This window comes from Salvelinus fontinalis, unplaced genomic scaffold, assembly GCF_029448725.1.
Source record: "Salvelinus fontinalis isolate EN_2023a unplaced genomic scaffold, ASM2944872v1 scaffold_0035, whole genome shotgun sequence".
Taxonomy (NCBI): Eukaryota; Metazoa; Chordata; class Actinopteri; order Salmoniformes; family Salmonidae; genus Salvelinus; species Salvelinus fontinalis.
In genome coordinates, this window is record NW_026600244.1 from 443,199 (window position 1) to 455,000 (window position 11,802).

Genomic DNA, 11,802 nt, shown 5'->3' on the forward strand with positions numbered 1-11,802 from the left:
GGGTCGGCCAGCTCAGCGGGTCAGTGTTGGGGGTCGGCCAGCTCAGCGGGTCAGTGTTGGGGGTCGGCTACCTCAGCGGGTCAGTGTTGGGGTCGGCTAATGAGAGACTGGGCAGCAGGACTGGACATGATTACAACCTTACTGTCAGGTGGTTATGTGGCTGTAGGTCCATCTGGCTGTATGCACCTTGTATCGTGACTGGCAAAATACACAAGGTCTGATCCCTCCCCCCTGTCCTGTCCTCTCCCCTCCCCTCTTGTCCTGTCCTCTCCCCTCCCCTCCTGTCCTGTCCTCTCCTCTCCTCCTGTCCTGTCCTCTCCCCTCCCCTCCTGTCCTGTCCTCTCCCCTCCCCTCCTGTCCTGTCCTCTCCCCTCCCCTCCTGTCCTGTCCTCTCCCCTCCCCTCCTGTCCTCTCCCCTCCCCTCCTGTCCTCTCCCCTCCCCTCCTGTCCTCTCCTCTCCTCTCCCCCTGTCCTGTCCTCTCCTCTCCCCCTGTCCTGTCCTCTCCTCTCCCCCTGTCCTGTCCTCTCCTCTCCCCCCTGTCCTCTCCTCTCCCCCTGTCCTCTCTCCTCTCCCCCTGTCCTCTCTCCTCTCCCCCTGTCCTCTCTCCTCTCCCCCTGTCCTCTCTCCTCTCCCCCTGTCCTCTCTCCTCTCCCCTCTCCCCCTGTCCTCTCCCCTCCTCTCCCCTCCTGTCCTCTCCCCTCCTCTCCCCTCCTGTCCTCTCCTCTCCCCTCCCCCCCTGTCCTCTCTCCCCGTCCCCCGTCCCCGTCCTCTCTCCCCTCCTGTCCTCTCCCCTCCTGTCCTCTCCTCTCCCCTCCTGTCCTCTCCTCCTCTCTCCCCTCCTGTCCTCTCCTCCTCTCTCCCCCCTGTCCTCTCTCCCCCCCCTGTCCTCTCTCCCCCCCCCGTCCTCTCTCCCCTCCCCCCCTGTCCTCTCTCCCCTCCTGTCCTCTCCCCTCCTGTCCCCCCCCCCCCCCGTCCTCTCTCCCCTGTCCTCCTGTCCTCTCTCCCCTCCCGCCCTGTCCTCCTCTCCCCTCCCCTCCTGTCCTCTCCTCTCCTCTCCCCCCTGTCCCCCCCCCTGTCCTCTCCCCTCCTGTCCTCCCCCCTGTCCTCCTGTCCTCTCCTCTCCCCTCCTCTCCTGTCCTCCTGTCCTCTCCCCTCCTCTCCTCCCCTCCTGTCCTCTCCTCTCCCCTCCTCTCCTCCCCTCCTCTCCCCTCCTGTCCTCCCCCCCCCGTCCTCTCTCCCCTGTCCTCCTGTCCTCTCTCCCCTCCCCCCCTGTCCTCCTCTCCCCTCCTGTCCTCTCCCCTCCCCTCCTGTCCTCTCCTCTCCCCCCCCCCCTGTCCCCCCCCCCCTGTCCTCTCCCCTCCTGTCCTCCCCCCTGTCCTCTCCTCTCCCCTCCTCTCCTGTCCTCCTGTCCTCTCCCCTCCTCTCCTCCCCTCCTGTCCTCTCCTCTCCCCTCCTCCCCTCCCCTCCTGTCCTCTTCTCTCCCCTCCCCTCCTGTCCTCTCCTCCCCCCTGTCCTCTCCCCTCCCGTCCCCTGCTGCAGGTTGGAGGTCCAGGCTGATGTTCAGAAGGAGAGGTGTAGTCTCAGCGGAGAGTCGGCCACCTTCAGCTTGGGGACAGTCAGTGACATCACCAGCACCAAAGCAATGGCTGGATCCGTGCTCCACTACAGGTCAGGGAAATGTCTTTAGAAATATGAACTGTTCAACGATATCTCCACGGGGGGACGAGTTGTGTCTCACCCTGTACACGTGTGTCCCTCTTGACTCTTCCTCTCTGTCTGGTGGCGTTTTGTCTCCTGTGTAGAGACGGGACCAGTGTGGAGGTGCAGGTGGACATAGAGCCGGGTAAGTCTGCTGGTCACTACCACGCTATGGATGATGGGAGAGACGCTGGGCGCTGTGGCTGGTCCTGCCCCTCTGGATGCCCCTCAGAGGGCCAGGATGGCACCGCCATGTCCTCCTCTTCCTCGGGGAAGAAGAGTAAAAGCAAGCTGAAGGGAGGAGGCTCTGAGATCGAGGAGACGAGGGAGGATATGGACGCTCGGCTCCTTGAGCAGCAGAGCACCAACTCCTCCGAGTCTGACTCTCCCTCCCTCAGCGGCTCTCTACCCTCCGTAGCCGAGACGTTACCCTCACCCCAAGGTGTCCTCTCCCCTCATGGATCCTCCTCTGACTACCACACCCGCTGGGCCACAGTCAGCCCCCTGCCTGAAGTAGAGGGAGACCGGCTGGAGTCGTTACCCTCACCCCAAGGTGTCCTCTCCCCTCCTCACTCCCCCAGCACCTCCTCCCCCTGTCCGGAGGTGTCCGTCTCCCATCCTCACTCCCCCGTCTCCTCCCCCTGTCCGGAGGTGTCCGTCTCCCCTCCTCACTCCCCCGTCTCCTCCCCCTGTCCGGAGGTGTCCGTCTCCCCTCCTCACTCCCCCGTCTCCTCCCCCTGTCCGGAGGTGTCCGTCTCCCCTCCTCACTCCCCCGTCTCCTCCCCCTGTCCGGAGGTGTCCGTCTCCCCTCCTCACTCCCCCGTCTCCTCCCCCTGTCCGGAGGTGTCCGTCTCCCCTCCTCACTCCCCCGTCTCCTCCCCCTGTCCGGAGGTGTCCGTCTCCCCTCCTCACTCCCCCGTCTCCTCCCCCTGTCCGGAGGTGTCCGTCTCCCCTCCTCACTCCCCCGTCTCCTCCCCCTGTCCGGAGGTGTCCGTCTCCCCTCCTCACTCCCCCGTCTCCTCCCCCTGTCCGGAGGTGTCCGTCTCCCCTCCTCACTCCCCCGTCTCCTCCCCCTGTCCGGAGGTGTCCGTCTCCCCTCCTCACTCCCCCGTCTCCTCCCCCTGTCCGGAGGTGTCCGTCTCCCCTCCTCACTCCCCCAGCACCTCCTCCTGTCCGGAGGTGTCCGTCTCCCCTCCTCACTCCCCCGTCTCCTCCCCCTGTCCGGAGGTGTCCGTCTCCCCTCCTCACTCCCCCGTCTCCTCCCCCTGTCCGGAGGTGTCCGTCTCCCCTCCTCACTCCCCCGTCTCCTCCCCCTGTCCGGAGGTGTCCGTCTCCCCTCCTCACTCCCCCGTCTCCTCCCCCTGTCCGGAGGTGTCCGTCTCCCCTCCTCACTCCCCCGTCTCCTCCCCCTGTCCGGAGGTGTCCGTCTCCCCTCCTCACTCCCCCGTCTCCTCCCCCTGTCCGGAGGTGTCCGTCTCCCCTCTGTGTCTGATAGCAGAGAAAAACATCAACCAAGTGTGTCCTGCAAAGGCAGAATGTGACTGTTACAGGAGGAGCCCTTCCCATTGGACAGCGTGACTGTGTTACAGGAGGAGCCCTTCCCATTGGACAGCGTGACTGTGTTACAGGAGGAGCCCTTCCCATTGGACAGTGTGACTGTGTTACAGGAGGAGCCCTTCCCATTGGACAGTGTGACTGTGTTACAGGAGGAACCCTTCCCATTGGACAGCGTGACTGTGTTACCCTTCCTATTGGACAGCGTGACTGTGTTACAGGAGGAGCCCTTCCCATTGGACAGTGTGACTGTGTTACAGGAGGAGGCCTTCCCATTGGACAGTGTGACTGTGTTACAGGAGGAGCCCTTCCCATTGGACAGCGTGACTGTGTTACAGGAGGAGCCCTTCCCATTGGACAGCGTGACTGTGTTACAGGAGGAGCCCTTCCCATTGGACAGTGTGACTGTGTTACAGGAGGAGCCCTTCCCATTGGACAGCGTCACTGTGTTACAGGAGGAGCCCTTCCCATTGGACAGCGTCACTGTGTTACAGGAGGAGCCCTTCCCATTGGACAGCGTGACTGTGTTACTGGAGGAGCCCTTCCCATTGGACAGCGTGACTGTGTTACAGGAGGAGCCCTTCCCATTGGACAGCGTGACTGTGTTACAGGAGGAGCCCTTCCCATTGGACAGTGTGACTGTGTTACAGGAGGAGCCCTTCCCATTGGACAGCGTGACTGTGTTACAGGAGGAGCCCTTCCCATTGGACAGTGTGACTGTGTTACAGGAGGAGCCCTTCCCATTGGACAGCGTGACTGTGTTACAGGAGGAGCCCTTCCCATTGGACAGTGTGACTGTGTTACAGGAGGAGCCCTTCCCATTGGACAGTGTGACTGTGTTACAGGAGGAGCCCTTCCCATTGGACAGCTGAAGCAGAATAACACCAACCTGCAGGCCCGTTCCTCCAGCCCGTTCCTCCAGCCTGCTCCAGACCTCCTGTATTCAGACTGACATCTGACCTAAAAACACACGTTTTGGTTTCACAGAATATTATTTTTTCATTTCTTCCAGAAGACAAAAGCTTTGAACGGACATTTCTGTCGTCAGAAGTGTGGAGATGAAAGTTCAGCTCAGTCAGTCGACTTGTTTTAATAACAGCAAGGTTGAAGGCTGTTTCCTGTCATGTGACCCCCCCCCCCCTATTGCAGTGTTCTGACTGGCTGCTGTCCAACTCCACAAACACACCTCACAAGCAGGAGTGAAGGGGACCCACTGTGCCGCTGACCTCCGGGCCGCTGACCTCCGGGCCGCTGACCTCCGGGCCGCTGACCTCCGGGCCGCTGACCTCCGGGCCGCTGACCTCCGGGCCGCTGACCTCCGGGCCTCTGACCTCCGGGCCTCTGACCTCCGGGCCGCTGACCTCCGGGCCGCTGACCTCCGGGCCGCTGACCTCCGGGCCGCTGACCTCCGGGCCTCTGACCTCCGGGCCTCTGACCTCCGGGCCGCTGACCTCCGGGCCGCTGACCTCCGGGCCGCTGACCTCCGGGCGGACGGTCCGTCAAGCTGGGGATCAGGACGCAACGTTCAGGAACCTTCAAGCTCTCAAAACGCTGAAAAAGTTGAACTTTTAATATGAACCAGGCCACACCCTCCTTACTGTTCTTTTAATATGAACCAGGCCACACCCTCCTTACTGTTCTTTTAATATGAACCAGGCCACACCCTCCTTACTGTTCTTTTAATATGAACCAGGCCACGCCCTCCTTACTGTTCTTTTAATATGAACCAGGCCATACCCTCCTTACTGTTCTTTTCAGTTTTAAAATGAGTTTATAATTAGGCCACTTCTGTTATGTGATGATTTGTACCTATTATAATTCGATACTAGCCCGCTGGAAGGAATTTAAAGCCTGGTAGTAGTCTATCTACGGCTAGCTGAGAGGGACAAACTATTCTATATACGGCTAGCTGAGAGGGACAAACTATTCTATATACGGCTAGCTGAGAGGGACAAACTATTCTATATACGGCTAGCTGAGAGGGACAAACTATTCTATATACGGCTAGCTGAGAGGGACAGAGTACTGTTGCTAGGTAGAAGTAGAGCTGGGTCTCTGGAAGACCGTGGTTTAAACATCCCGAGGATGAATCACGCCGAGGGTTAATTATAATAGCCACAACCCACCAATCAGAGAGCCACTTCCTTTGAAATTGTTTAACAAATATTTTACAACCTTCAGTAAAATAAAAGTTTGGTTTTAAATTAAAATGCTGAAGAAGCTTTCACTTCACATAATAAGATAACTTTCATATCTGTTATAACCAATGGTTTATATATACACTAGATGACTGACAGGGGGCGCTGTGTTGAAGCCACCGTGCCTCCATCTTGGCTCTCCCCTTTCCATTGTGTTGAAGTCACCGTGCCTCCATCTTGGCTCTCCCCCTCTCCATTGTGTTGAAGTCACCGTGCCTCCATCTTGGCTCTCCCCTCTCCATTGTGTTGAAGTCACCGTGCCTCCATCTTGGCTCTCCCCCTCTCCATTGTGTTGAAGCCACCGTGCCTCCATCTTGGCTCTCCCCTCTCCATTGGGTTGAAGCCACCGTGCCTCTATCTTGGCTCTCCCCTTTCCATTGGGTTGAAGCCACCGTGCCTCCATCTTGGCTCTCCCCTTTCCATTGGGTTGAAGCCATCGTGCCTCCATTTTGGCTCTCCCCTCCATTGGGTTGAAGTCACCGTGCCTCCATCTTGGCTCTCCCCTCTCCATTGGGTTGAAGTCACCGTGCCTCCATCTTGGCTCTCCCCTCCATTGTAAAAAATAAATAAAAATGTTTTGGAAGCTAAAGAAATGCATTTATTAATTAGTTTTTACAACATGTATTCCATTACAGACACCTTAATGTGAACTTTTACATTATATTATGTGAGCTAAACATACAAATAAATTAAAAAATATAACATTTTCCTTTTTAGATTCATGTTACTGTCCCCAACTACAACAAAAAATACTTAAATACATGTTATGTTGTCCTTGAAATGTTTGATTTGTAATACTGTAGAATTCCATTCATTCCTATGGAGGCCTAATGGAGAGAGCCAACATGGCCGACCGGTGGCTTCAAAACGTCTCAATGGCCAATACATAACATCAGCAATCCAGGGTTTTATATACATTGGTTATGACTCATTGTGCCTTTTGAAAAGGAAAAGCAGTTTTTCCTCTTTCTAATCGTCTGCATCTCTCCCATGTCTTCTAGACTTTAAAAACCCTAAAACAACATATTTCAGATGGTCTCTCTGACCATGCCGGGAGAGATACCGGACTAGGAGGGCTTCATAATACTGTGGGAGACTTACACGTCTTGTTCAATTGCCTACCAAAGACAGCACTCAGGCTCTTGAGAAGTCTTGTTCCTGGTAACCCTTGACGACGTCTGTTTGCCATCCCCCAGACTCCACCTGGTGCAGCATTTCTACACCATGTGGTCAAATGTCAAATAAAAGGAATATATACAGACTGCTTTTTTTGGTGTTTTGTTGTCCAATACGCTTTACAAATTCTACGCAAATAACGGGAGGCCAGAGTCTGCCTACGCACCTGCTGTTAACCAGACTTGTTACATTAAATGTACTGCAATGCTCAGAGTGTATGTATGGGGATATCATCAGTTGGGTTCCCCCTCTATTCCTGTCTGTGTCCCCAATGGCAGCCTATTCCCCGACACAGTGCACAGGTAGTGTACTATATGGAGAAGAGTGTGGTGTCAGGGCCGCATGGCGTCTATTCCGTGTCTCCTGCCGGGCTATGAAGACACGAAGCTGAAGGATGACATCTCTGGACTGATTTTAAATGCTGCTGCCTCTCCTCCCCTCACACGTGTTGTTTGAGGTTATTTCCTGTTTAATTCTCTGTCCTGTCCATTTCCTGTTTCATTCTCTGCCCTGTCCATTTCCTGTTTAATTCTCTGCCCTGTCCATTTCCTGTTTCATTCTCTGCCCTGTCCATTTCCTGTTGGTTTAATTCTCTGCCCTGTCCATTTCCTGTTGGTTTAATTCTCTGCCCTGTCCATTTCCTGTTGGTTTAATTCTCTGCCCTGTCCATTTCCTGTTGGTTTAATTCTCTGCCCTGTCCATTTCCTGTTGGTTTAATTCTCTGCCCTGTCCATTTCCTGTTTAATTCTCTGTCATGTCCATTTCCTGTTTAATTCTCTGCCCTGTCCATTTCCTGTTTAATTCTCTGCCCTGTCCATTTTCTGTTTAATTCTCTGTCATGTCCATTTCCTGTTTAATTCTCTGCCCTGTCCATTTCCTGTCCTATACTTTAAACACTAGTGCCAGGTAGATATTCTAATTTGTGCAGAATGACATCCTGTCCCCAGATCTGTGTTTGTGGCAATGACCAAAGGAGTTGGAAAGACGACACAAACAGATCTTGGACCAGGCTAGAATTTAATTTAAGGGCATCTGTATATTAGTTTTGCTAATTTCCTTTTTTACAATGTGTATAAATGCATAACCTAAAAAAATAAATATCTCTTAACTTTTCCTGGTCGTTCTCCTCCCTACGGTTGTTGTTAATGGTCTCAATGTGGAGACTGAAGGACTGCTGGAACACATTGCACTGTGTTCTAGGGGCTTGGAGAAGGAAACTGAAATACAGTATTAGTGACATTGTTCTAGGGGCTTGGAGAAGGAAACTGAAATACAGTATTAGTGACATTGTTCTAGGGGCTTGGAGAAGGACACTGAAATACAGTATTAGTGACATTGTTCTAGGGGCTTGGAGAAGGACACTGAAATACAGTATTAGTGACATTGTTCTAGGGGCTTGGAGAAGGACACTGAAATACAGTATTAGTGACATGGAACTGCTGATCTAGTTGAATGAATCGCAGACTAGCATGTCTTCAGGAGGTTCTACTGAGATAACGTGGAGTTGTTTTAAGAGGGTCGTACCAGGGATCATTTAGACTTATATTACCCCTGTAGGTATCAAAAACAAATCTAAGGAAATTATTTGATAAAATACTGCATTTGGTCTTTACTGCTATAGCCCATAGATTTTTTTGACTGTCTATTTTGAGTTTCTATCTTAATTAAGGAATAAGATGTCCTCTATGAGATATAAGAAGGCTCAGGAATTATATATATTTGTCTTCTACATTTTAACCCCTTTTTGGGGTGCAAAAAACGTAATTTGATCATTTCAAAACCGGTACCAGTTTACCTTCAGATGAGAACACCGTCGTGTTCATGAGTCTCCCCTTTTCTACAGGAGGGTCACATTTAGTTTGTAGGGCAAACCTTTCTACAGGAGGGTCACATTTAGTCTGTAGGGCAAACCTTTCTACAGGAGGGTCACATTTAGTCTGTAGGGCAAACCTTTTGGATGTTACAGATGTTTTGGTGAGAAGACCGTATTTTCGTGATGTCTCCTGGTCTGACAAACAGCGCTGTTACGCTGCCACTTATCACCGCAGGAAGGAAGGCTGACAAAAGAGGATGTGGTGGATTGAGACCTGCAGCTCATCCAAAACATAAATTACATGTCCAAAAAGTATCTAACATCTCATTACAAACTCACTGGCATTAATATGGAGTTGGTTTCCCCCCTTTTGCTGCTATAACAGCCTCCGCTCTTCTGGGAAGGCTTTCCACTAGATGATGGAACATTGCTGCTATAACAGCCTCCACTCTTCTGGGAAGGCTTTCCACTAGATGTTGGAACAGTGCTGCTATAACAGCCTCCACTCTTCTGGGAAGGCTTTCCACTAGATGATGGAACATTGCCGCTATAACAGCCTCCACTCTTCTGGGAAGGCTTTCCACTAGATGTTGGAACACTGCTGCTATAACAGCCTCCACTCTTCTGGGAAGGCTTTCCACTAGATGTTGGAACATTGCTGCTGTAACAGCCTCCACTCTTCTGGGAAGGCTTTCCACTAGACGTTGGAACATTGCTGCTACAACAGCCTCCACTCTTCTGGGAAGGCTTTCCGCTAGATGTTGGAACATTGCTGCTATAACAGCCTCCACTCTTCTGGGAAGGCTTTCCACTAGATGTTGGAACATTGCTGCTACAACAGCCTCCACTCTTCTGGGAAGGCTTTCCACTAGATGATGGAACATTGCTGCTGTAACCGCCTCCACTCTTCTGGGAAGGCTTTCCACTAGATGTTGGAACATTGCTGCTGTAACAGCCTCCATTCTTCTGGGAAGGCTTTCCACTAGATGTTGGAACATTGCTGCTATAACAGCCTCCACTCTTCTGGGAAGGCTTTCCACTAGATGTTGGAACATTGCTGCTATAACAGCCTCCACTCTTCTGGGAAGGCTTTCCGCTAGATGTTGGAACATTGCTGCTATAACAGCCTCCACTCTTCTGGGAAGGCTTTCCACTAGATGTTGGAATATTGCTGCAGGGACTTGCTTCCATTTAGCCACAAAGAGCATTAGTGAGGTCGGGCACTGATGTTGGGCGATTAGGCCTGGCTCACAGTCGGTGTTACAATTCATCCCAAAGGTGTTCGATGGGGTTGAGGTCAGGGCTCTGTGCAGGCCAGTCTAGTTCTTCCACACCGATCTTGACAAACCATTTCTGTATTTGTTCATGGGGGCATTGCCATGCTGAAACAGGAAAGGGCCTTCCCCAAACTGTTGCCACAAAGTTGGAAGCACAGAATCGTCTAGAATGTCATTGTATTCTGTAGCGTTAAGATTTCCCTTCACTGGAACTAAGGGGCTCGAACCATGAAAAACAGCCCCTGACCATTATTCCTCCTCCACCAAACTTTACAGTTGGCATTACGTATTGGGGCAGGTAGCGTTCTCCTGGCATCCACCAAACCCAGATTCGTCCGTCGGACTGCCAGATGGTGAAGCGTGATTCATCACTCCTGAGAACGCGTTTCCACTGCTCCAGAGTCCAATGGTGGCGAGCTTTACACCACTCCAGCCGACGCTTGGCATTGCGCATGGTGATCTTAGGCTTGTATGCGGCTGCTCAGCCATGGAAACCCGTTTCATGAAGCTCCCGACCAACAGTTGTTGTGCTGACGTTGCTTCCAGAGGCAGTTTGGAACTCGGTAGTGGAGTGTTGCAACCGAGGACAGGTCCAGTTCTGTGAGCTTGTGTTGCCTACGTTGTTGCTTCTAGATGTTTCCACTTCACAATAACAGCACTTACAGTTGACCGGGGCAGCTCTAGCAGGGTAGAAATCTTACAAACTGTCTTGTTGGAAAGGTGGAATCCTATGACGGTGCTAGACTTGACGCTCCGGTACTGCTTGCCGTGTGGTAGCAGAGAGAATGATCTATGACTAGGGTGGCTGGAGTCTCTGGCAATTTTATGGGCTTTTTTTTTTTTTTTTTTTACCTTTATTTAACTAGGCAAGTCAGTTAAGAACAAATTCTTATTTTCAATGACGGCCTAGGAACAGTGGGTTAACTGCCTGTTCAGGGGCAGAACGACAGATTTGTACCTTGTCAGCTCGGGGATTTGAACTTGCAACCTTCCGGTTACTAGTCCAACGCTCTAACCACTAGGCTACACTGCCGCCTAGTATAGTTTCTCTGACACCGCCTAGTATATAGGTCCTGGATGGCAGGAAGCTTGGCCCCAGTGATGTAGTGGACCGTACGCACTACCCTCTGTAGCGCCTTACGGTCAGATGCCGAGCAGTTGCCATATCAGGCAGTGTTGCAACCGATGAAGATGCTCTCGATGGTGCAGCTGTAGAACCTTTTGAGGATCTGAGGACCCATGCCAAATCTTTTCAGTCTCCTGAGGGGGAATAGGTTTTGTCGTGCCCTCTTCACGACTGTCTTGATGTATTTGGACCATGATAGTTTGTTGGTGATGTGGACACCAAGGAACTTAACTCTCGACCGGCTCCACTACAGCCTGTTCGGCCCGCCTTTTCCTGTAGTCCACGATCAGCTCCTTTGTCTTGTTCACATTGAGGTAGAGGTTGTTGTCCTGGCACCACACTGCCAGTTCTCTGATCTCCTCTCTATAGGCTGTCTCATCGTTGTGTCATCAGCAATTTTAATGATGGTGTTGGAGTCGTGCCAGGCCGCGCAGTCATGAGTGAACAGGGAGTACAGGAGGGGACTAAGTACACACCCCTGAGGGGCCCCAGTGTTAAGGATCAGCGTAGCAGACGTGTTGTTGCCTACCCTTACCACCTGGGGGGCGGCCCGTCAGGAAGTCCAGGATCTAGTTGCAGAGGGAGGTGTTTAGTCCCAGGGTCCTTAGCTTCGTGGGCACTATGGTGTTGAACGCTGAGCTGTAGTCAACGAACAGCATTCTGAGGCAGATATCAGTTTTAGTAACAATAAGAATCGAGGACAATTGGTGTTCAGTTTTATTCAGTTTTTCATGACATTAATAAATTCACAATCATTGCGATTTGTATCAGAGAAATAATCCTGTATAAAGTATTTATCCCAGTTTTATTGTTAAAGAACCATTTACATTTTTGACTTATAACACGTTTTTACATATTTAGCAGAATAGAATGGTTAAACCAAGCGTCTCCCTCACTGAGCCGCTAGCCCGCTGACCATGCAGCTATCGCTATAGAATGGTTAAACCAAGCGTCTCCCT

General features: G+C 52.3%; 2 protein-coding genes across 18 annotated transcripts in view; one reads left to right on the forward strand and one right to left on the reverse strand.

The window, feature by feature from the left end:
- The window catches only part of LOC129842355 (E3 ubiquitin-protein ligase RNF19A-like), a 50,029-nt gene extending 42,289 nt beyond the window's left edge, over positions 1 to 7,740 (forward strand). For 2 of the 5 annotated variants that reach the window (XM_055910887.1, XM_055910882.1), the window contains 2 exons: positions 1,541 to 1,669; positions 1,804 to 3,374. In XM_055910887.1, coding sequence (XP_055766862.1) covers positions 1,541 to 1,669; positions 1,804 to 3,277 — 1,603 coding nt within the window. In that variant the 3' untranslated portion in view covers positions 3,278 to 3,374. Of the gene's footprint in view, positions 1 to 1,540; positions 1,670 to 1,803 lie in introns of all 5 variants that reach the window. The other 3 variants (XM_055910885.1, XM_055910884.1, XM_055910883.1) reach the window with 3 other exon arrangements.
- Positions 7,741 to 11,542: 3,802 nt separating this feature from the next.
- LOC129842356 (sperm-associated antigen 1-like) overlaps positions 11,543 to 11,802 on the reverse strand; it is a 139,610-nt gene continuing 139,350 nt past the window's right edge. For all 13 annotated transcript variants that reach the window (XR_008757556.1, XR_008757549.1, XR_008757548.1 and 10 more), the window contains one exon: positions 11,543 to 11,802. This exon is cut by the window's right edge. The gene's annotated coding sequence lies outside the window, so the exon portion shown is untranslated.